Below are 24529 nucleotides of genomic sequence, written 5' to 3' on the forward strand. Positions count from 1 at the left end.
GACCTCGGGGTTGTGAGTTCGAGCCCCACATTGGGTCCCGTGCTCAGTGCCCTCTGCCCCTCCCACTCATGCTTGCTCTCTCTCTCAAATAAATAAATAAATAAATAAATAAATAAATAAATATTTTTAAAAATCTTTGCCTAACCCAGGGTCTCAAAGATTTTCTCCGGTTTTCTTCTAGAAGTTTTATGGTTTTAGCTCTTAATGGAAGTCACTCTATTGCAAGATGCGCCCCATTCTCCATGGAGGATAAAAAGAACACATGGTGGGTGACCAACCTCTCTGGCATCTGTTTCCCCTGGAGCCCTGCAGACAAGATGGCCTCTCCTTTCCTCCTGCCGCCTTCCCCACCCCCTTTCCAGGGGGCCTTGCCTGTGATAATGGACCCTGCCTCCGCCAGCCAACCTTATCACCCCAACACTGGTGTGCAGAGGTTGCAAACTTTACTGCTTGGCATGCACAGTGTTTAAAAAAAAAAAAAAGTTAATGCCAATATTTAAAAATCAGGAAAATCACATCAAAATCTGACTGGCCAGCTTTTCTCAAGAAGCCCATGAACATCTCCACAGAGGGTTGAGTTGCAGCGCCCCCTTTGGACAAACTGGCTGTCCAGGTCACGGCACACCTGCCCCTCCAACTGTCTCCCAGGCCCTGAGGCCAGCCAGGGTCAGCTGCCCTCTTCGATGCTACCTGCAAGGCCCCATCTACAGCTTTTCCATCCTCTTCCCTATTCAGCAGCTCACCTGGCCTCCTGACAGCCTTGCTGAGCCAGGATCAGAGTCCACACTCTGCATATGAGGAATCTGCCCAAGGGCGTACAGCTGCTAAGTGGCTAGCTGGCTTTGAGGCCCTCCCCCTGTGCTCCCAGACTCCTTTCCTGGGCCCCATCGCCCTGGGCACTGAGGCTGTCTTTAGGCATTGGTGATGCAAATTGCTAAGGGCACAGGTGTGTTACTAGGCTGTGGTGTGCACCTGTCAGAGGTTCTGGGAGCATGAAGGAAGCTGAGGATCGTATCACCTGCGCTGACATCTGCAGGGAGTAGCAGGAGCTCAGGCTTCTAAGATGAGGGGTTTGCTTGATTAAATGTTTGATGAATGGACTAATAAATGGATGAGCTGTCATCTGAGTAGGCCACATATGTTTAACCATTAATCAAAATAGATTTTAACTGCAGAAATATTTTAGCTGAGGCATATAAAGAAAGAAGAGGAAGGGCAAGCCTGCAACGTGCCAGAACCCATGCCAGGCCCCACCATGAGTTCCTCTCATCTTGTGGCTGAATATTTTGGAGGGGACTTGGCATGAAAAGCAGAGACAGTAATACTTGCACAACCCTCTGGGGTAAAAATGGAGAGGATTTAAAGGTGTCTATATGGGACAAAATTCATTAAAGTTTCTCTGCCATATGTAATTATGATGATAAAAATAAAATGCAAGTATTAGAAAAGACATTGAATTTATATGAAACTTCCAATATAATCTTTTAAAAAATTTAATGAAAACCCTGAGCTTTCTTTTGTGACTTTAACTTTTATATAAGGATTTATGCTTGAAACTGTTACACACAATTCCCGATCAAGGTATTTTTAATTAACAATGTCTTTAAATTCATCACCGTTCACCCTGATGAGAAACTTTGCAAAGTAGTGATAACATTCTTTACAACATTAATTTGAAAATTACAACAATATAGATCGTATTTAAAGAGTCTAGTTGCAAAGAAAAAGTCTAGTTGCAATTTCTCTTCCTTCATTGACAAATTTATTGTTGATGTTCCTAGTGATATTATAGATAGACTTTTAACCCAATCAAACATTTTTAGGTCTAGTGCAAAACACTAATTTGGGTAACTTCTGAATCTTGTTGGAGCAGTCAACTTGTAGCTAGCTTCGGGTAAGGCGTGGTAAGGGGTATAACAGCAGACAGGATTATCTGACCTTCGCTGGATAATGTTTGCCTTGTTCATAGTATTTAAGCGTTTAATGTCTTGAGATTCCACAAAGATTGAGACTGTTGGATTGTTTTTTGAAGACAGAGATTTTGGTCTGTTGTCTAGAGATACACCTACAAGAACATCACCTGGCCCCCCTACATCAACCACCCTCAACATGTCCCTTGCCCCACAGTTTCCAGGTGGCTGCACTTGGGCTGCAAAATTCTCTTTCGGGGCACAGAGCACCAGTTCCTCCAGTGTTCCATTGGCCCCTTGTCCACAGTGGACAGTGGCATCCTCCGCAGCTCTGTCGAAGATGTCCAAGTGGTCCAGCTTCTCCCTGGTCACATGCCCACCCCAGGCTTGACCTGGCTGCCCCAAATGTGAGGACTTCCAAGGATCCAGGGACCCCAATAACCCAGGTGGAATGCTCTGGCCTATCAACGCACAACAGCAGTTCACCAAGATGCCCAAAGGTATGCCATGAATAAAAAAAAAAAAAGGAAAGAATGTTCCCCTAAGTTGGTGACACTAAGCACAAATACTACCCCCTGTACAACAGTGAATGTTCACAGAAAACCAAACTGACCCAGGTATGAAGTAAACCATTAAAAAGCTCTAAGCCTCTACGTTCTTAACCTGGAGATCACAGACACCCCTACCAAGGAGTCCAAGGATAGAATGTGGGGCTCCGTGAACTTGGATGGGAAAAATTGACATCCTAATTCTCAATAAGCCCTAACTGAAATTTAGCTTTTTTTCCATTAGGAATATAGGCCATAAACCACAGCAACTACCAGTACCTGGGGCTTTATTCCAGTAGAAATCAGATATTTTCATAGCTCATTATACTTGTTGTAGACATCTCAAAATACTATTTTCATGCAGCACTGCTTTAAAAGCACAGTCAGCAACAGACCTGCCACTTGGTCTTGTTATTTAATGAGTTAATAAAGAAGCATATAAAATGCCATATCATAAATTTGTTTTTTCTTAGGTTTTGATAACAGACCGTTGAAATGGTTGGGTTTTCCTTTTAACACTACGTGTTTTATTTTATGTGCTTAGGCATTACTTTGAGGGGTCCACAGGCTTCACCACTCTGCCACAGAAGTCCCTGGCACACAAAAGGTTAAGAACACTAAATGTCTAAGGCCACCAGCTCCCAGTGGTTTGGAAAGCAATAGGGGAGGCAGGGAGAGGGATGGAGGGGTAGAGGGATCTTGGCCAGTGAAAGGAAAAGAGGCAGTTCTCCCAGTTTCATCCTGGCCCTAATGGATATGATATGCAGCATTTCCCATTCTGCTTTGGCATATTTCTAAGGAACACGTATTAATGTTGAAAAATTTCAGATCTCTGGAAAATAGTTTGAAAAACTTGGATTTAGGGGAGGACAGCCTGAGAAGATACTGGAATTGCCTAGTGTTGCTTTAAAATGTGTTAGTATTAAGACTTTTTGGAGCAAAACAAAAAGATCAGGTGATGTCTTCTTAGTCTATAAGCAGTAGCTCATGCAGACGGTAGCAGGCTGAACATGCCAGCCACCTAGAAACTTTCCTATCCTTTGCTCACGGTCCAGGACTAAATATGAACAGGTTAGGATCCCACGCTGGGCTGAGGGCCTGTCAGGGGGATCACTGGGGAAATCACTTGTGTCCTGCCCTGCCACAGCACTCCTGGGTTTAAGGGGACCCGCACATACAGAGTACTTGGGAGTGGGCTATATACTCCACCATGGTTGAAGAAACTAACTGGGGGAGGGGGGCTGTGTGTGCACCTGGGTGGCTGAATGAAGCATCTGACTCAATTTCAGCTCAGTTTATGATTTCAGGGTCGTGGGATCAAGCCCCGCATCAGGCTCTACATTCAGCAGGGTGTCCGTTTGGGATTATCTCTCCTTCTGCCAATCCTACCCCATGTGCTCTCTTTAAAATAAGTCTTTTTTAAAAAGAGAGAAAAGAGGGGCACCTGGGTAGTGTAATCTGTTAAGCGTACAAGTCTTGGTGTCAGCTCAGGTGGTGATCCCAGGGTCATGAGATCCAGCCCTGACTGCATGTGGCTCCACGCTCAACATGGAGCCTGCTTGGGATTCTCTCTCCCTCTCCCTCTCCCTCTGCCCCCCTTGCTTGTTCCCTTTCTCTCTCTCAAATAAATAAATAATCTCTTTTTAAAATAAGTTAATTTTTTTAAAAAGAAAATAATTGGTAGGAAACACTTTTTGTCTTGTTCATGACATTGAATTTGAGACTGAGGACCTGAAACACGTGTTCTAGATTGCAGAAAGCAACTACCAGTACCTGGGACTTTATTCCAATAGACTGGTGAGGGACTGGTGAGTTGTTTTAGTTCATGCGATCCATCAGGGGCAAGACAAACCCAAAAGAAGGCCTATCGAGAGGCCCTCATTGCTTCCCCAAGCCAGTGCCATGGATTAGGACAGCTCTGGGAACTGACAATTAGCTCAGTCACAGTAGATGCCTCCCAAAGGAGTGGTTGTTCCATAAAAGCACTGGGCAAACTAATGTCAGATGGTCTTAGCTGATCTGTGTTCCATAGCGGAAGAAATGAGCAGGTTTATGTAATGGATCTGGCTTTTCTTTCTCTATTTTTCCCCAGTCATGCTTGGAGAGATACTGGAGGATTTGCCAGGCAGTTTTAGGGCACAAGTGCCATATTCACACACTTCCCTATCATTGGTCTGTAACGCTCTCTAAAACGTTCTGTACGCAGTCCTCCTCACCACTGAGGGTAGTGCCAGGCATTTCTGCAGCCCCTCCATACATGATGCTTAGCCAAGAAACTCTGCCTGGCTGATCATTATGGACTTTGCTGCCAGGACCCTCAGTAATCCTGGAAACCGCTCCCCACCCAGGCAGCACAAGACCACGCTCTGCTGGAGAATGAGCTGGGGCCTTGCAGTGTGCCCAGCTCCTGGCAAAGCCCTCGCCCACATTACCTCGCAGTACAGGACTGCTCCGCTCACAAGCAATTATACAGACAGAGCTTGGCCACCCCTTCTCTAAAGAGGACCACCACTGTTACTCCTGAATGTGAGTGCAGAGTGGAAAATATGAGACTTTGATATGTATGTGCTGTTAAGTGCTGTGATGTTTTCTGAATATAAACTTGAATTTTTTAGGCGTTGCTACGCATCAGGGAGGCTTTTTTGGGTAACAGCTTTATTAAGATATAATTCACATACCATATAATTCACCCATGTAAAGTGTATAATTCAATAGATTTTGGTTGAGTGATATTCAGAGTTGGGCAACTATCACACAATCTACTACAGAACATTTTCATAACCCTCCAAAAGAAACCTCTTTAGTCTTCACCCCCCCAGACCCTCCTTCTTACTGCCGCTAGCAACCACCAACGTACTCTGTCTCTGCAGATTTGCCCATCATAGCTTCTTCGTATAAATGGAATCATGCATATGTGGTCTTTTGTGACCAGCTTGTCACATAATAGAATGTTCTCAAGGTCATTCAGTATCATGGCAGCAGTATTTCATCCCTTTCTTTTCCCAAAACAAATTCCATTGTCAGTATCCACATTTTATCAACTTACTGGTTGATGGACATTTAGGTTGTTTCTACTCGTGGCCACCACGAGTAATGCTGCTACGAACATTCACGTGCTACTCGTTGTGTGGACTTGTTTTGGTTGAGTTTGGGCATGTACCAAGGGCTGGTACTGCTGGGTAAATGGTAACTCTAAGTTTAACTTTTTGAGGAACTGTCAAATTGTTTTCCAGGGTGGCTGCACCATTTTACATTCCCATCAGCAACGTATAAGGTTTCCTATTTCTCCACATCAACACTTGCTATTGTCCATCTTTTGTATTATAGTGGCTGTGAAGTGGTATCTCACATGATTTTGAGTTGCATTTTCCTGGTCAGGTGATGTAGAGCATCTTTTCCATTTGCATATCTTCTTTAAAGAAATGTCTATTTAGATCCTTCACCCACTTTAAAATTGGTTATTTACCTTTTTATTATCGAAAAGCTTGAGTTTTTAATGACTATTCAACTGCATTTTAAAACTTAGCCCCAATAGGAATTGGTTGGACTCCTGCAATTCTCCATCTCCCCCCAGAAAATAGAAGACAATTCTGGGAAAATTCTAGTCTCTAAAAAAAGTTGTGGTTCTTGATAATTTTTTTTGGCTCACAGATATCCTTGAGAATCTGATGGATGCTTTCTGACAGAAAAGTGGACACATGCAAATTATCTACTTTGCATTTAATATCAGAGAGTTCCTGGATGTTCCACCATTCAAGCATCACTTTAATAAGGTTTTCTTTTCATAAGAAGAGTATATACTTACTTCTGATTGTACTGTCAAATCATTTGAACCAGGCCTTAATGGGCAACATAAAATGGCCAAATTCTAGGTTCCCACAGAGGAAAAATGGGTGAACTGGTTGTCAGATTATAGAAATCACACTGTGGAGAAATAGCTTTTAAAGAAGATTGCTTTTCAAGGCTGCAGTCCATCATTTCTCTAAATTTTCCCCTGTGGTCAGGCCAGACCACAAGAGCTTTACACCATCACATTTGGGACCACCTTAGAACTGGTCTCTGATTGCACGTCAGCCTTTGCCATCAGCCTGCACTGAAGCCCACTGTAAGGAAGCTGTGCAGATTCTCTTATTTTTATCCAATACAGAAGTGTTGTAGGACCTCTACTAATGCTCATACACCTAGCCAAAAGCTCATATGCACACTCAAAAAAGATGTGCTTCTCTTGAACCCATGGTCTGTTTTGATCTTGTGGGTGCCATGAAGCCTTTAAGTAATGTTTCCTTCTCTGCTTTTGCCCTTAAGAAGCTCAGAGGGAAAGTTGCTGCCTGCCCCTCGCACCTGAACTAGATGCTGGTGTGTGAATGGACATGTCCGGCCCTCATTTTTCTCTTGTCTTGATTCCACTGTTGGTTCTTTTTGATACATTTTACATCCTATCTCAAACTATTTCTAGAACCAGTCAACAAATCTCTAACCTTGCCTTTATACGCTTGACTGCCATTCGTGACGACTATTTGCAGATGTATGTTCTTAATGACAGAACTTATTTTACAGTTATTTTTCTCATATGTAACCTTTAGTTTCCAGACTCAGGAGTGTTTTGCAAACAGATTACCCAGAGTTTACTAGGTGTTATGTATCTGTGTATGCTAGGGAGGGTAGAATTTTTTTGAGGAGACATAATAGAAAGTGTATTTTGGGGGCCCCTTCGTGGCTCAATTGGTTAAGTGATTAAGCGTCTGCCTTTGGCTCAAGTCATGATCTCAGGGTCCTGGGATTGAGACCCATGTTGGGCTCCCTGCTCAGAGGGAAGTCCGCTTCTCCCCGCCCCCCTCTCTCTGCACCCTCACCCCACTCATGCTCTCTCTGCCTCTCTCTCAAATAAATGAAACCTTAAACAAAAGAAAAGAAAAAAAAAAAAGAAATAGTGTATTTGTTTCTATTCAATGAGTTACTTTCATGGCACTTACTAGGCCAGGTACCTTACAAATACTAACCTTCACACAAACCCTGTAAGGGAAGTGGTTTTTATTTCCCCTGTTTTATAGATGAGAAAGCTGAGATATGGACAGGTTAATTAACTTACCCAAGATCACACGGCCAGTAAATGGTAGAGCTAGGATTAGGATTAGGCTGGCTTGCTTGCCTGCAGAGTCCACACTCTCTATTCCTAGGCTCAGCTAAAGAGAGCCTGCACTTTGGGATCCAGGGCAAGCCACTTAATTCCTCCCTGTCACTTTGGAACAGTGACACACACTGCCTCCTAGGCTTATTGAGATCAAAGGCTCCGTAGAAAGGCAGCATCCTACTCACAGTGAGAACTCAACTTTGTCCTCTTCAGCTAGAAATCCAGACCAAAATTCACTGGGAATGCTGGCCAAGAGGAATGAGGCAACTCATCCAATACAACACCATCTGTAAACACCAAAAGTACAGGAGAGCACCCTTACCTTTCCATCTCACGTGAGTATCCTGTGCACAGAGAGCACAGAGAAACTAGCTCAAATTTAGTTTGACACATTTTAATATTTGGCATATTTTTTTGAAATACGAAGTTGGGAGATTAAATTATAATCAAACATGCTGACAAATTTAGACCGTTTACCTCAACTTTAACAATGCGGTAGAAGTTTAAGGAAGTACATAGTACCTCACGATTCCTTAAGTATCTCCAGCAACTAGAGTCTGTCCTTGTCCCTCCTTGTTGGCATGGGCCATGGAAATTTGGGATTGTACCCTACATATTTTAATTGGAAGCTTCAGACAGTCTGAAACTCAGAAATCCCCATATACTGACCGATTCGGATGGGTACAATATTTTTAGAGTCTGCAAAACCCTTTCAGAAATGTATTTTCAGTAAATCCTCTCATCCCCATTTTACAGGTGGGTGCACTGAAGCCCAGAATGGCAGTGATTTTCATTGACTGAGTAGTTACTTAGTATCTACTATGTGTGGGACACCACCTTGGATGTAGACAGGACCTTGTCCCCTGCTTTTACGGAGTTCCCAATTCAGTTTTAGTTTAACCAGTTGACTGTGAGAGACAAAAATTAGCACAGTGTGGTTGGTGATTTGAGAGGGACACACACAGGATGCTGTAAGAAATGAGAAGCTCTCCTACTCTGGTCAGGGGCTATGGGAAGGCTTTGCGGAGCAAGATAATAACAGCATGTAAAAGTGTGGGAAGAGGAGGCCAACCCAAGGAACAGCATGTACCAAGGCACAAAGGGAAAATGTGGTGCATCCGAGGAAAGAGATTTATCCATGGGTTCAAACTCTGAGTGCTTGCATAGTGCTGGGCTTGTGCTGGGTGACAAGGACCCCACCATAAACCAGAGAGGCTCCCTCAAGGAGCACATGGGCAGAAACAATAAAAACGTAAATCTAGGGGCCCTTGGGGGGCTCAGTCAGGTCAAGCATCCAACTCTTGATCTCAGCTCAGGTCTTGATCTCAGGGTCATGAGTTCAAGGTTCATGTTGGGCTCACGCTGGGCATGGAACCTACTTAAAACAAAATAAAACAAACAAAAAACGGGGCAGCCCCAGTGGCTTAGTGGTTTAGCACCACCTTCTCACCTTCTCCAGGGCGTAATCCTGGAGACCTGGGATCGAGTCCCACGTCAGGCTCCCCGCCTGGAGTCTGCCTGTGTCTCTGCCCTGCTCTCTCTTTCTCTCTCTCTCTATGTGTGTGTGTGTGTGTGTGTGTGTGTGTGTGTGTGTGTGTCTAATAAATAAATAAATAAATAAAATCTTAAAAAAAAAAAAACAAAAAATGTAAATCAAGTAACAAAATGATTGCAGGGTGGGCAGTACCATAGAGGGAATAACTCAAGGCAGTGAGTTACAGAAACTGAAAGAAGCCAGGTCAGAGGTCTCCTGAAGATGGAATGTTAGAGTGCACACTTGACCACAAGAAACCCCAACCATGGGTGAGGTGAGACAGAGGGATTCCAAGCAAATGACAAGGACAACGATCCTAACAGGCTGAAGCTGGCTACACTGGAACCGGAAAGGCAGGTGTGCCTGGAGCACAGTGGAGGAAAGACAATGCAGTGGGTGGCACAGGCAGGCCCCGTTACCCCAGGCCCTGTAGGCTCTGCAAAGCAGTTTGGAGGTATTCTGAGAGCAGTAAGCAGCTTTTGAAGGGTTTTGAGGGAGGTAGAGGTGACAATGTTTCATTTACTGGGGGTCATGAGTAGAAGTAATGCCAGGTAGGAGGCTACTGCCAGAATCGAGGTGAGAGATTGAGTTAGTTTGGATCAGGGTGGTGGAACTGGAGGAGAGAAGTGGCTGCATCTGAGATAGATTTTGGAAGCCGAACTGATAGGACCTCCTAATGGCATGGGCATGTAGGTATGGGATCTAGCTACTCTTCTGATCCATTTCCTGTGATCCTCATATGCCGGCATCCTTCAGCACCCCAGGCCCTGCATTCTGCTCTCTCCCTAAACACTCTCCTTGGTAGACTTTATCAGGTGGATCTTATCAGCTCTCCATGGTTTCAAACACCTTCTGCACATTGAGATCTTTGTCTGCCCTTTAAACATCTCAGTAATGCAGATACCATTTCCATCTGACATTCCATAGGCACCCCACACCTCAAACCAGCCCATCCTCTCCTTTTTCCTCTCTCTCATACTTGTGTTCGGAGTAAGAGAGAGCTTCCTGTCCAAGCTATTTTGCCCTTGTACATGCTACTAGCACAACTGGCTAGTAAGCAGCAACACCAGGACATCAGTCTAGATCAGTTTGACTCTGAAATCCATACCCCTACCACATGCCTCTTTAGTTGCTTTATTTTCAACTTGTATCATAAAATCTTTAGTCTATAGCTATTCACATTTAAGTCAAGAGAAAATATCACTTTATAATAAATATTAATGTGAGGGGAAAAAAGTCAAGCAAAGTGGTTTATTCTTACAGGTTATTGCTGGGAAAAGTTCTTCCAACAAACCAGTGCAGTGACAATGACTTAGAGAAGTATCAGTTCTTCAGACTTCTTCACAACAGTGTTAGGCTGTCTTATCTTCGCAATTTTTCTATTTGTATTTTGAAGAGACACTACTTTGGGTGACAACAACTCCATTTTTCTTTCAAGATTTGTGATATTTTTTAAAGAGGTTACTTGAGGGTTGTGAACTGTTTCACTGTCTTTTCACTCTCTCTTTTAAGTTCTTCAATATGGGCATCCAGGCGCTCTAGAATATGATGCGACCTCAGCTCCTCCTCTTCCAAAAATCTGGTAGCTATTGAACCAAGAGGAGATACAGGCAAGGGACACTAGAGGAGAAACAAATTTTGACATATGTAAACTGAGCAGTATACTTCTCAGATGCAATTTCATGCTATTTTCTAACTAGAAATATTAAAAGGTGACTTTTAAAAAAATACTTTTTTTCTGAAATTTGTTTTTATCCTAATGGTAAGACAGTAAAGAAAAAAAAAGAGGGTGCCTGGATGGCTCAGGCACAGTTAAGCATCTGCCTTCAGCTAAGGTTATGATCCCAGGGTATTGGAATCAAGCCCTGAGTCATGCTCTCTGCTCAACGGGGAGTCTGCTTCTCCCTCTCCCTCTGCTCCTCCCTCCTGCTCATTCTCTCTCTCTCTTTAAAATAAATAAATACAATCTTTAGGGAAAAAAAGAAGTTGTTCCATAAAAATTATCACAGACCTCTTCCTTGCTGACCTAAATTATATAGATGTAAAGTATCATATAAACATATTAGTTATGGGTCTGAAGAATATCTCTGTTTAGACTTTGTATGAAGTATATAAATAGCCTTTAAGAGCCTTTAATACCCCAGAAGAGAGTATACTCAAGGTCTGTTATTTAAAATTCACTTTTAAACTCTGAATATGTTACTTTGATTTTAAAGCAGAACAAATCTACTGTGAAATCAATACTTTCTCTCCTTCAAAAACCTCAATCCATAATCCCTCATCTGAAACTCCAGGGGCCACCATGGTATTTCAGAAACCAGACCTCAGAAAGGTAATATAGGACATGCACCACACACAGTCCCTCCTCACTTGCAGTAGTTATTTCTAGAGTCACTTCAAACACTGAGTTAGTGAATAACGAATTACTGCTCCTTGGGGAAACACACACACACACACATACGCACACACACATGCACAGACTATCATCCTAAAAACAACTCATCCTGGTAGGCTCCATTTTCTTTATTTTACAGAAAAGAAAACGAGGTTCAGAAGTGTGAAGTGACTTGCCTAAGGCCATTCCACTAACAGGTGCCAGAGTTGGGATTCCAACCCTGTTCAGCAGGCGCCAGAGCTCACACTCCTGGCACTACACTGCAATGTCCCCAACTCCTCCCCCTCTGGTCACCTCTGTGTGACAGCTGGACTGGAGGCACCTTGGCCAACCTCAGCGGCGAATGTGCAAGCCTGGGGATTCAAATTTTTCCCAGCTCTGCACATGACCACAAGTGACTATAGGAGTCCCTATAGTACTGACAGGGGGTTACAAATAGCTTAGCGAGTAGGCAATTCACAAAACCAGAACCCATAACTGACAAAGATCAACTATATTCCCTTAGTGGAATCTGAGGTAATGTCCCATAATCAAACATACTGATATTTCTGAAGGAAAATGCTAGAGGGGATTAAATAAAGTCTATGCATATTATGACATTGGTTCAGTTCAGGGCAGGTTTTCATGCCAAATAAGTTTTGCTGCTAAACATAGGAAGGAAGTTTTCAGAAAGTTTTTGAATCTCTGAATCACATGTAAGTGAAGTGGAGACTTATTTTAAAAACAAAAGAAAACCTTTCCGTGGACTTGTCAGTACATTAAAAAGTCAAAAATACTGAACTTTCACAGGTGTGGGACCATTAACTGGTGAGGCAATGAATGGCTAGAGGCAAGTGTTTCAAGTCTGCATAGCAGGTGCAGGAACATGGGGCCAGCGCCGTGTCACACTGTGTGGTTCCGAATCCATGTTCTGGACACGTCAAATGCAGTTCCTTCCTCTGCCTCCACCCACCCTCTATGTCCCTTTCCCACAGTTCCTTCCTTCTTCACTGTCTACACCTCAGTACTATCTTGGCATCCAGAAATATTCCTTGAACCAACCATTCCAATATAAAATCAACCCTCTCTGAAAAAGGAAAGGAATTTCCAAATTAGGGTTAAAAATAAAGGAATAGCTATTAATTTTCGGAACTAAAATGAATTTTGAAAAGTAATCATGGCTCAATGTGTCTTGACAAGCAAAATCATAAGACATACATACATGAGAATAACATGGAGTACTTAAGATAGAGAACTAGTAAGAAACAAACACACCCCATCACCCTCCCTTTCCCTTCAAATAAAAAATAAAACCAAACTAAACAGACTTAATAAACTAGTAAGATCAGAAAGTTTCCATACCGAAGATATAAACTCTTCTTCATCATTTATACTCTCAGAGATAGTGTCAGAATAATTGGCTTCGTTTGTATCTAGCACTGAAGGCAAAGAGTTAGTTTTACACAGAAAGTTAGAAGGCAAAGAGACGGTGGAACTGTAAGGGGTGATCTGAGAACTCAGGGGGCTGAGGACCCTGGACATGGGCTCTATACTATCCAACGCTTGTCGTCTCGGAGAATGAAGACCTGTTTTGTAGTGCTCAGTCTTTACTCCATCATGTCTGTACGGGCCATGGGTTGGCCTGGATAGCAGATTAGAAAACAAAACAAATATAAATTGTAGTAACTTTTCTCTTTTAACATAGAACTGTTGCAGGAAGTTCGCTTAAAAATAAAGGAACAGGCTAACCAGTAAGGCTGTAATTTACAAAGTGAGCAGCCCACTTAGACCACATGTTCTTTCCATCCATTCAGGCCCAATATCTAATCCCCACTGCCAGGCCCCGGCCCTCAAAGGAGTACAATAGAGCAAGGAAGACAAGCTGCCAGAGTAACCTAGTGTGTTTGGTGCTAGGCCAGAGGGAAGTACTGTGCATACAGAAGGGCGCCTAACGTCCTCTGGGGTTGAGGTGGCGGTGGAGGTGAGGTGTCAGCAGAGGCTTTGGTAAGTAGGAAAACATAGGAGCCATATAATAAGAGCGGAAGCCAGGTGGATTTCCATGGAATGCTGGCTTCCTATGGTAATAGCTTATAATTAATTGACCAAAAATACAAAGGAAGTTTTCTTAATATGAAAAGCTAATTTCTACTTCTCATGGTACTGGTGGGATTAGAGAGGTGGGAGGCAGCATGGAAAGGCTTGGGGAAGCAAGGACATTGTTTATACATATGTCTAGAGTGTGTGAAACTAAAACTTGAAAAAACTGCTATACAACCCCCCGCCATTCATTAACCTCACAGTAGCTTTACTTGTATATCCTGTACTTCAGAGTCAAACATAAAGTCATTTGAGGAAGACTTAATTTCTGGAAGTCTGAAATTATTCTCAAAGAAATGAGAATTATAATGGTACACATTTTAAGTAAACCGTGAAGAAATTTTACTTGAACTCTGTATTCTTGAACTCAGGTGCTCTGTTGTGTGTTGGTTTAAAGATCCTGTCATGGTTTTTTTTGCATATATGAGTAGAAATCTCCAGCTTAGATTTAGTATCCATCAAATCTTTCTGAAGTTGTTGATTTTCAGACACTAATTTATTTAATGCCTCAATATAATTCTCCTGGAGGTCTGCTAGTGAAATCTCTTTTGCCTAATAAAAAAGAATACCAGAGTTAAATAAGAATACCTGGATCTGTGATACCACTGGTGGGAAATTACTTTTTTTTTTTTTTTCTTTTTAGTTGTATCTATTTCATCTATGGCTTTACTTTGGAAAAAGTAAATATTTGTGTTTGCCCTCCTATGAGAAAAAAAGTGTCTCTTACAACACTTTTGGAAAATTAGGAGTACAGTGAGCTTCCCTGATGTGTCAGGGAATATCTGAGGAGCTAGAGGAAGGCTGGAGCTCAGATGGAGGAAAGCTGTAAGTGAGAATCAGAAAGAGAAAAAAGAAAGAAAATAGCAGTCATGGGTTCTTCCAGAGTATCTATGGAAGAAAATTGAAAGAAAATTGAAAGAAAAAGAAAAAGAAAATTCACATGTCAAAGAAAGACATGTGAACAAAAGGTTCTGAAAAGGAATTCCAGCTGGCAAGGATAACTTTTAAATTAGTACTTTCTGGTCTTAAGGACTTTTACATAATATCAGTACCTATTCTAGTATGTGAAATCAACGTGAAATACATGGTAAAACAGTAGAATTCCTACTGTGATCTGGTCTGGGTTCTGTGATCATTAATTTTATTGCTTTTCAATTCTAGGTGTTTCCTGGTAACTATACCTGAAAAAACGATGGTCTGGACCATGTTTTGTTTTTTGTTTTTTTTTAAGATTTTATTTATTCCTGAGTGACAGAGAGAAAGAGAGAGAGGCAGAGACACAGGCAGAGGCAGAAGCAGGTTCCAAGCAGGGAGCCCAAGGCAGGACTTGATCCCAAGTCTCCAGGACCACGCCCCCGGCCAAAGGAAGGCACTAAACCACTGAGCCACCCAGGGATCCCCCTGTTTTTTTCTAATGACAAAATATTTCATTAACATTCTGAAAAAATTAGTAATTTTCTTTGGAATTTAATATGATTTTTAGCTTGGTCTCTTCTGTAAAGATTTTCTCAAAGTAAGCTGTTCAAAAGTGGCTTACCAACAGAATTAAAACATAAACTTTAAAATGCAGCCTTAAAAAAATAAATAAATAAAAATAAAATAAAATAAAATAAAATAAAATGCAGCCTTCAACTACCTGAGTACCAGCAGTGACAATAAGTTACAAAATTTTTCAATAAGCTGTCAATGCCAGTTAAAATCTAAAAAAAAAAAAAAAATATGGCAGGACATAGAAGTTAAATTACAAACTATGGTCGATTTTTTTAAAGGAGGAAAAGAATTTTATCAGAGCTACTGCTTTGATTATTAAGCTAATTAGATAATTTCATTAAAATGGTTATCTAATCCAAACATTCATTTGTGAAAGTAATTCTACCTTCCTAGGTGGTAAAATGCAAGGCGGATCTTTCTAAAAATTATTCTCAATACCTACAGTATATTCCCACTAGGTGTAACTTCAAAACCAGAGGAGGTTTAAACTGCTTGACAGGATTTTGATCAGCCAGAGTCTGATATTTGAGATCATTAAATATATATATATTTTAAAAGATACTGCTTTGCCTTTGCCAGGCATCTTTTAAAGTTTTCTCAAATTTATTATTTTATTAACAACAATTACAGAAAAATTAATGTCAGAGGTAATATAAAAACTGGGTGCCAAGCAAATGCTGGGCTATGTGAAGAAAGAACAGGACTATAACTGTTAGATGAGAGTTTGAGGAGAAATCAAAGCTCAACAGAATCTCTGGTCCTCGTCTGGTTTAAGCACGCACTCCTGAGAGTTCCTAACTTAAATATGAAGGGGTAATCATTACATAAGATTCTCTCAATCAGGTATTGCCGAATCCTGAGCCTTTTGAAGATTCTGTAGTAAAAATCAGATTGGTTCTTGGCTTTTTCCACTACTAGCTTTATACTGGCTTTATCGGAGCAAATAAAAGTCTTCCTTCCTTCTTTCCTCCCTCTCTCCAACTTCCCCCTTACAAAGGGTTTAGCTGCTATTTCCCCTCCTCTCTTTCCCATCCCTTGTGGGTTTGCACTTAAAAAAATCCTTTCATGTTAGAGGGATTTGGGAAGGAGCAAGATTAGATACATATTTTCATCTGCCACCTTAAATGACGACATAATATTTCATAGTATAGCCACAGATTACCCATCCCCCTTAGAGGCTAACATTTAGTTTATTTCAAAATTTTGTACATTACAAATAACACCAGAATGACCATTTCCACACATTTGCTGCTACAGGATGGGTTCTTTGGGAATGCAGACTGATATGACCTTTCTGGAGAACTATTAGGCAATGACTATCAAAATCAGAAATGCACATGACCCAGGAGTTTATAGGCTATATATATTTACAAGTTTAATGGATATTGCTAAATTATCCTCTAGAAAGGCTGTATCAATTCACTTTCTCATTAACAGAGCATGAGAGCCTGTTGCCCTATATCCCTGCCAATACTGGCTATATTCATTTTTAAAAACCATTGTCAAGGGGCAGCCTGGGTGGCTCAGCGGTTTAGCACCGCCTTCATCCCAGGGCGTGATCCCGGAGACCCGGGATTGAGACCCACGTTGGGCTTCCTGATGGAGCCTGCTTCTCTCTCTGTCTCTCTCTCTGTCTCTCTCTCTGTCTCTCTCTCTCTCTGTCTCTTATGAATAAATAAATAAATAAAACATTTAAAAAAATCATTGTCAAGCCAGTTAGCTAAGAAGTATTTATTTAGTTTTGATTATTAGGGAGGCTAAAAAGCTTTTCTCGTTTATTTAATTTTGCATCACTTCTATGCATTATCTATTTTGTCTATTTTTCTACTGGATTCCAATCTTTTATTATCTTTCCAGGAAATCTTTATATTAATATTTTATATTAACTTCTATTTGTAGATTGTTTCCCCAGTCTATTAGTCTTTTTTATGGGATCTTTTGCCACCCACAAATTTTATATTTTTATGTTGCAAAATTGTTTATATTATAAAATTCTTTATGGCTTCATGATGGTAAGCAAATCTTACTGTTCCAAAAAATTATAAAAATAGTCCTCAATATTTTTATTTTATATTTTTTTATTTGAATACAATTTGCCGGGCAGCCTCAATGGCCCAGCGGTTTGGTGCCACCTTCAGCCTGGGCGCCGCCCAGGATCGAGTCCCACATCAGGCTCCCTGCATGGAGCCTGCTTCTCCCTCTGCCTGTGTCTTTGCCTCTCTCTCTCTCTCTCTCTCTCTCTCTCTCTCTGTCTGTCATGAATAAATAAATAAAATCTTAAAAAAAAATAAAATAAATTCAATTCAATTTGCCAACATATAGCCTAATACCCAGTGCTCATCCCATCAAGTACCCTGGCTCATTGCCCTTCATCCAGTTACCCCATCCCCCCATCAACCTCCCCTTCCACAACCCTTTGTTTCTCAGAGAGTCCTCAATGTTTTCTTTTACTTGAAATAAAGTATTCATTTAGTGTTTTGCACTTTCTCCCAGCCCAGCCTCCCTAGTCCATGATTGTGAAATTAAAACTACTTAGTAGCAAATAGGGGCGCTGTATAACCAAACCTCTCTGGAGGCACACACACAGTCTCTGGAAATGCATAAAGAAAGAATTTCTACAATCTTTGGGCTTTTGAACAACACCAAAAAGACATAGGTCAGAATTGATGGGTCATTTTGCAAATTATAAGAATTTTATAACAAAATAGCTCAAAGGACATCCATGCACAGTTAATTAACTCACTGTTAACTAAGCATGTTCTCCTTGTTTCACAGGAGCTAGCACACACTTCTTATCCTATTAGAAAGGCAAGAATCCTATCTTATTCATCCTTGTGTCTGTTATATTGTCTATTAAAATATTTTGAACATAAAAGATTCTATAATATTTGACTAAACTAACCATATCCTATATAAATATAACTAAAACCAAATTATGGAAAAGAAATATTTTATAAGAAAAAGATACTTATAAACATAGTAATTATAACAATAATAATAATAGCATCTAACATTTATTGTGTATTAACAAATGCCAGGCACTACATTAAGCACTTTGTATACATGTTGCCTAGTAAGAACACAGACTACACATGTATTTTGTCATATACATAACATTAAAAAATCTTCCAATTGCTGAAGTGGAGAGTGATATTTTGCTTACTGCCATCATTGTCTTGACAACATTGTCTTGACTATTTTATTGAGCAAGTTTCTGCACAAGGTTCATTCTGTAATTTGATCTTAACTCTCTTTACAACAGCAATATTTACAAAGTGATTCCTTTAAAAGGCTTGGATAACAGAAACACTGAAGTTTCTATTACGTACCTCATGTAAACCTAATTCCAATTTCATCACCATTTCAGAAAGATGACGATTTTCTAATTTGAGTGACTCCATCTGATCCAAAATCTCCTGAGAAGGGGAAAACAGAAAAAAATGAACACATAAATCAAATGCATCTATAAAATTTTTCTATATATAATTTTCATCAGGTAAAGATGCATTTTTCATTCATATAAATATATGAAGAATATTTATATATGTAAGTTATATGTTATATATTATATGTAAATTAATAGATCAATAAATATATATTTATATATAAATACCTTTCTAAAAAGATTTTTTAGGGATGTCTAGGAGGCTCAGTCAGTTAAGGTCCTGGGATTGAGCCCCAAGTTGATCCCAGAGGGAATCTCCTTCTCTCTCTGTACCTCTCTCCCCCACTCATGCATACTCCCTCTCACAAAAAAAAAAAAAAAAAAAAAAATTAAAAGCTAAAGAAATAAAGATTTTTTAAAAAGATGAATTAATACAATGTATTTAAAAATATTCTAAGGAGATGAATGAGTTCAGGGCACCTGGATGGCTCAGGCAGTTAAGCGGCTGACTTGATTGCAGCTGAGGTCTTGATCTCGGGGTCCTGAGATTGAGCACCACATAAGGGCTCTGCACTCAGTGAGAAGTCTGCCTGAGATTCTCTCCCTCTCCCTCTGCCCCTCCTGCTCTCTTTATTTATTTGAGAGAAAATAAATAAATCTTTACCAAAAAAAAAAAAAAAAAAAGATTATGATGAATGAGTTCACTGGTCAATCTCTCCCACTCTCCAGTGTTGTTTACTCTCATGTGGCTTCTACCTCTAACATCATATGGACTATACTCCTTTCACAAGAGAATATAGACATACCTCCGAGATGTTGTGGATTCAGTCCCAGAGCACCACAATAACACAAATATCACAATAAAATGAGTCAAATGAATATTTTGGTTTTCCAGTGCATACAAAGTTATGTTTATGCTATACTGTACTCTATTATGTGTGCAAGAGCATTAAGTCTAAAAAAATATGCACTTTAATTTAAAAACACTTTTTTGCTAAAAAATGCTAACCATCACCTGAGCTTTCAGTGAGTTATAATTACGATCACAGATTATCAGATAAATATAAAAATAATGAAAATGTTTAATATATTCCAAGAATTACCCAAATGTGATTTCAGAGACATGAAGTGAGAAAACACTTCATGTTGGAAAAATCGTGCTGACTGACTTGCTCATCACAGGGTAGCCACAAACCTTCAATTTGTGAAAAAGGTGACATCTGCAATGTTCAGTAAAGCAAAGTAGAAAAAACGGAGATGTGCCTATAACTTACTCTCTGTCCCCATTCTCCTCAGCTTGTCTGCCTTAAAAGACTCCTGCCCTTCCTTGGTTTTCTGCTTCCTTTATGAAAACAATCTAGTTTCCTTCTTTATTGCTATTTTTTTTTCTTTAGCTCTGTTCCAACACCTTTTTCCCATAAAGGCAGTTTCCTAAGTGTGGTTCAATCTCTGTCTTCATCTCTATGCTTTCTCACCACAATTTCTAAGTCTCTCAGGGTGTTTCAAATGCCAACTCCACACAGAGATGCCCACAGCCAAATGTCTCGCCCAGATTTCAATCCTGAACTCCAGGTCTTCTGTGGAATTGACTATTAGTTATTTCCCCACAAACATCCAACTTTAATCTGAAACCAGCGTCCCTTCCACCAGCTTCTCTATTTTGTATAACTTACATACAAATTCAGTATCTGCCCTAACCTGCTCCCTATCTTTTCTCTATTTCACTAAAGAGTATCACTCTCCACTCAGCTGCCCATGTTGCAATCCAGAGTGACACTTTTCCCTGTCTAACTCGCTCTCCCTGTCCAATCAAATGCAAAGCCCACTCAATTTTACCAGCCAGATAACTCAGAATTCCAGCATTTTCCTCCACCTCCCCTGCCCACCGCTCAGACCACCATCTTACTGCTATAAGAGTATCCAAGTGGTCTGTCTCCTGTGCACTCTCCATAGCACAACCACAGAGACCCTTGATGCTTGTTCACAGCTGTTCTCCACTGGCCTTAAGAGAACACTAAGCCCTTCACATGCTGGCAAGGCCCTTCAAGAGCCAGTCCCTGCTTTCTAGTCCCATCCCTTGCTGCACTCACCCCATGTGTACTCTAGCCTGTCCCAGCGAACACGTCACACTCTCAGCATGCACGATAGACACAGCCTCTCTACTCTGTACCCATTCTCACCTCCCCACCAATCCTCACAGAATGTTAACCAGCACACCCCAGCCCAAAGCAGGAGTCTTATAAAAATTTGCTGAATTAAATACTATGAAAATTATATCTGTACTAAATTCAATCTTCAAAAACACTTCAAATGAAGAGAGTTTTTGTTCAAGCTTCACCTTATGTTCTACAGCTTTTTCTTCTGCCTTTTGTATTTCTGCTTTGAGTCGCTTTTCCATGTCAGAGGATGAGCTTTTGGTGGAAGCAATAGTGATGTCTCGCTGGTGTAATTCCCGAGTTAGCTGTGAGATTTCCATCTTCATTCCTTCTAATGCAGAACTGTAACTTTGTTCAGCCTGTAAAATCTGTTCTTTCAACTACAAAGAAACAGAAAGGAAAGCATAAAAAACAAAGAGAAAGCATGATAGATAAATATGTTAACAGTTAAAATAGTAAGGTAATTTTTACCTTACCCCCAAGACATGAATTTTTCCCTTGATTAAGTCTGCAGGAAATTAGCAATTTACCAAATTGTATGTCTACACTGAAAATCAGATGGCTATATTATTAATAATTTATTAATCTCAAAATGGAGAGATGGGATATTCAAATGCTGAGAACCTGTGTCAAAAGTCCATGCACACATTACTTAGAGGACAGCATTTGTGACCTTCATTCTTTTTTTACGTTGCAAAGCTAAAAATTTTGTTTTATGGCTTCTTTGTCCACAGAAGACAACAGAAAGGCAAGAGGAAGAAAGAAGCTAGAAGTAATCTCGAGTAAGTAATAAAAATTATGAGTCAAACACAGCAGCCAGGGCCCATTAATGTAGACACAAACAGCTCTGCATACCTCAATAGCCAGTGCAGATATTAACTATACCATAGCACAGAATACATACCCATAACCACTTCCAGTCAGTAAGCAAAAATAAATGCTAGTTCATACAATATCTTTTTTTTTAAAGATTTTATTTATTTATTCATGAGGGACACAGAGAGAGAGAGGCAGAAACACAGGCAGAGGGAGAAGCAGGCTCCATACAGGAAGCCCCATGTGGGACTCGATCCCGGGACTACAGGATCATGCCCTGGGCTGAAGGCAGGCACCAAACCACTGAACCACCAGGGATCCCTACAATATCTTTTTGAAAGCAGAAGTTTAAATCGTCTAGAAAGTTTTTCATCAAAACATGTTTAAAATAAAGCTTAGAGTTCAAAGAGGATAGGCTTCAATTATCTTGAAAACATTTATATGGCATCTCTGAGGATGACAAAGACTCCCTAAGCAATTCCAGGTACATGTCTACTCCTGAATATCAGGTGGCTCTTTGGACCACATTTTCCTCTCATTAAATATACTCCCATAACCTCTCAACTCACAGCCCAGTCCTTAAATACATACAACTTGGCAATTGCAGGCAGGCATATTTTTACCTTCTTTATCTCTGCCCTGTATTCATTGTTATGTAGTTCCATCTTCTTCAATTCTTCATATTTTTCCATTAGTTCTTGGCTCAGTTGTTTACATGTTGCACTCACAGACTCCAAGCTGTATGTATGACATAAATATGATCACAAAACTTAAAACAAAAATCCTAAAAACCCACAGACTCAATTGTCTAACTTAGCTTTTTGATGTCCAAGAATCATCTTAAATATCACCTCCCACCCCAAATTAAAACTGATTTCTAATTTCCTCATCATCACCAGAGGCAACTAAATCCAATTCAAACTTCTGGAGATACTTTTGATTTCTATGTTTACCTAATATTTTTCCCTCTGCTTAAAATTTAATTTAGAATTCTTAAATTCTAAAGATTACAGTAACTTCACTACTTTTCTCTCTCAAATTGTACAGTAGTTACTATCGTAATTTTAATCTCCACCATACTTAATTACAATTCTACCCTACATGCAGCTTCCAACTTGTCACCCTTTCTTAAGAATCAATCCCTCATGAGATATGAGAACCCTTAGAGACACCATAACTCTCTTTTCTCACCACTCATTTCTGCTAATAAAATCCTTTTGCGCCTTTCGTAGGGAATATTTTGTTCAAACTAAACAACACAAATAAACTGCCTAAAATGGACTCCTTTTCCTATTTGCCTTTTGATAGAAAAATATTTTTAAAGACATTGTTTATTACTGACACTGGTGTTTGTCTCCATGTATTTCAATTTTACCTATTTCTAAATATCCTAGAATGCCCACTTATTTGGTACTTAGTACATTAGTACTAGTACTTAGTACTTAGTACATTAGTGTGTCAAACACTGAGGTAGAGCAAGAAGAAGAATCATAGATCCTCTTGTCCTAGCTACAGATGGGAAAATTGGGACTTAAAGAGACTCAGGGTCTAAGATCATACTTCAAGTCAAAAGTAAGAGGTAGGTCTTTAAAGCCTGATGGGAGCACAGTACAACACACCTACATGTAAAATACTAAAAAGTCAATCAATGGAAAATCTAGGATAGAAAATGTAAATTTTAGTTTTAATGTCAAAAAGAATAATAAGCTTTGGGGGCACCTGGGTGGCTCAGTCAGTTAATCAAGACTAATTTCAGCTCAGGTCATGATCTCAGGGCTGTGACATCAAGCCCCACATCGGGCTGGTGCTGAGCATGGTGGACCCTGCTTAAGATTCTCCTTCTCCTTCTGCCCTCCATATCCCACCTTCCCTTGCTCATGCTCTCTCTCTCTCAAAAGAAAGAATAATAAACTTTATTTTATTCAATATAAAGTGCATATATCCACCTCAATAACGATAACCAAGAATATCTTAAGTATTCTAAGGTACAGAACAAATAAAGCAAAAACTATGTGTGTGCATAGTATTTAATATGTAAAGAAAATATCTGATGATTTCCAAAAACAGAAATAAAAAGTAAAAAAAAGTATCACCTAAAGATAAACTTGAAAGGGTAAAATGGCAATATTTTTGTTGTCTAAAGGCTAATAATTCATATATTTTTAAACCTTTTACATATAGAAAATGTTAGTATACAAATGAGCACAATTCGCATTTAAAACAAAATATCAACCTCTTCCCAGTCACAAAGTTTAGAGGTATGACAAACAAAACAGAAGTTTACAAGTATGATGACGAAGCAAGTGAGCTGGGCATGCTATAGCAGAGATGTGGATTCAAACGGCAGCCAAGGAAATAATTGACAGCACTTTGGGATGGAAGTAAGGAGCACCATGTGCCAGGTATGGCTTTGCTGAGAGCAGCTCCAGTGAGGTGGCTGGTAGAGGGCAGAGCCTAACTGAAGATGTTCTACACAGGAAAATGTAAAATTAAAATTAATATAGTCAGTATAGACAACTCTTTTGAAGAATCTGATTTTGAAGGAGAGCAGAGAAATATGGAAATAATTTGATAGGGATATAGGATTCAAGGATGGTTTCGATTTTTTTGCAATATGGGAAATATTAAAGCTTACTTTATATCAGTAGGAATGATTTAGCAGTGAGGCAGAACTTGATGATGTAAAAAGAAAATAAAAAACTGTGCAAAAGGACGTGAGTGAAGTCTTAGGGGAAGAGACATGTCATCCATCATCAACTCATCCACTCTAACAGACTATGGGCACAGATGCAGATAGACTGGTAGATTTGGTGGTAGAAAAATTAGGAAGCCCTCCTTTCATTGCTTCTGTTTTATCTGTGGATGCTAGAGAAAAAAAAAACTTATTTTTTTACTAAGATTATTTTTTTCAAAGATTTTATTTATTTATTTAAGAGACAGAGTGAGTGTGCACAAGTGGGGAGAGGGGCAGAGGGAGAGGGACAGGCAGACTCTCCACTGAATGTAGAACCTGACTCAGGGCTCAATCTCATGACCCTGAGCCAAAATCAAGAGTCAGATGCTGGGAGCCTGGGTGGCTCAGTGGTT

At 40.1% G+C, this 24529-nt stretch overlaps 1 protein-coding gene across 11 annotated transcripts in view; it reads right to left on the bottom strand.

Annotated features, from left to right (window-relative positions):
• Positions 1–1479: 1479 nt before the first annotated feature.
• Positions 1480–24529, bottom strand: part of CEP63 (centrosomal protein 63) — a 63644-nt gene continuing 40594 nt past the window's right edge. For 5 of the 11 annotated variants that reach the window (XM_072792656.1, XM_072792659.1, XM_072792655.1 and 2 more), the window contains exons 10-15: positions 22066–22180; positions 20809–21006; positions 18415–18501; positions 13941–14146; positions 12860–13139; positions 10361–10743 (exon numbers count right to left, since the gene is read on the bottom strand). In XM_072792656.1, coding sequence (XP_072648757.1) covers positions 10585–10743; positions 12860–13139; positions 13941–14146; positions 18415–18501; positions 20809–21006; positions 22066–22180 — 1045 coding nt within the window. In that variant the 3' untranslated portion in view covers positions 10361–10584. Of the gene's footprint in view, positions 7877–10360; positions 10744–12859; positions 13140–13940; positions 14147–18414; positions 18502–20808; positions 21007–22065; positions 22181–24529 lie in introns of those variants that run through there. The other 6 variants (XR_012014902.1, XR_012014901.1, XM_072792660.1 and 3 more) reach the window with 6 other exon arrangements.

This window comes from Canis lupus, chromosome 22, assembly GCF_048164855.1.
Source record: "Canis lupus baileyi chromosome 22, mCanLup2.hap1, whole genome shotgun sequence".
NCBI lineage: Eukaryota > Metazoa > Chordata > Mammalia > Carnivora > Canidae > Canis > Canis lupus.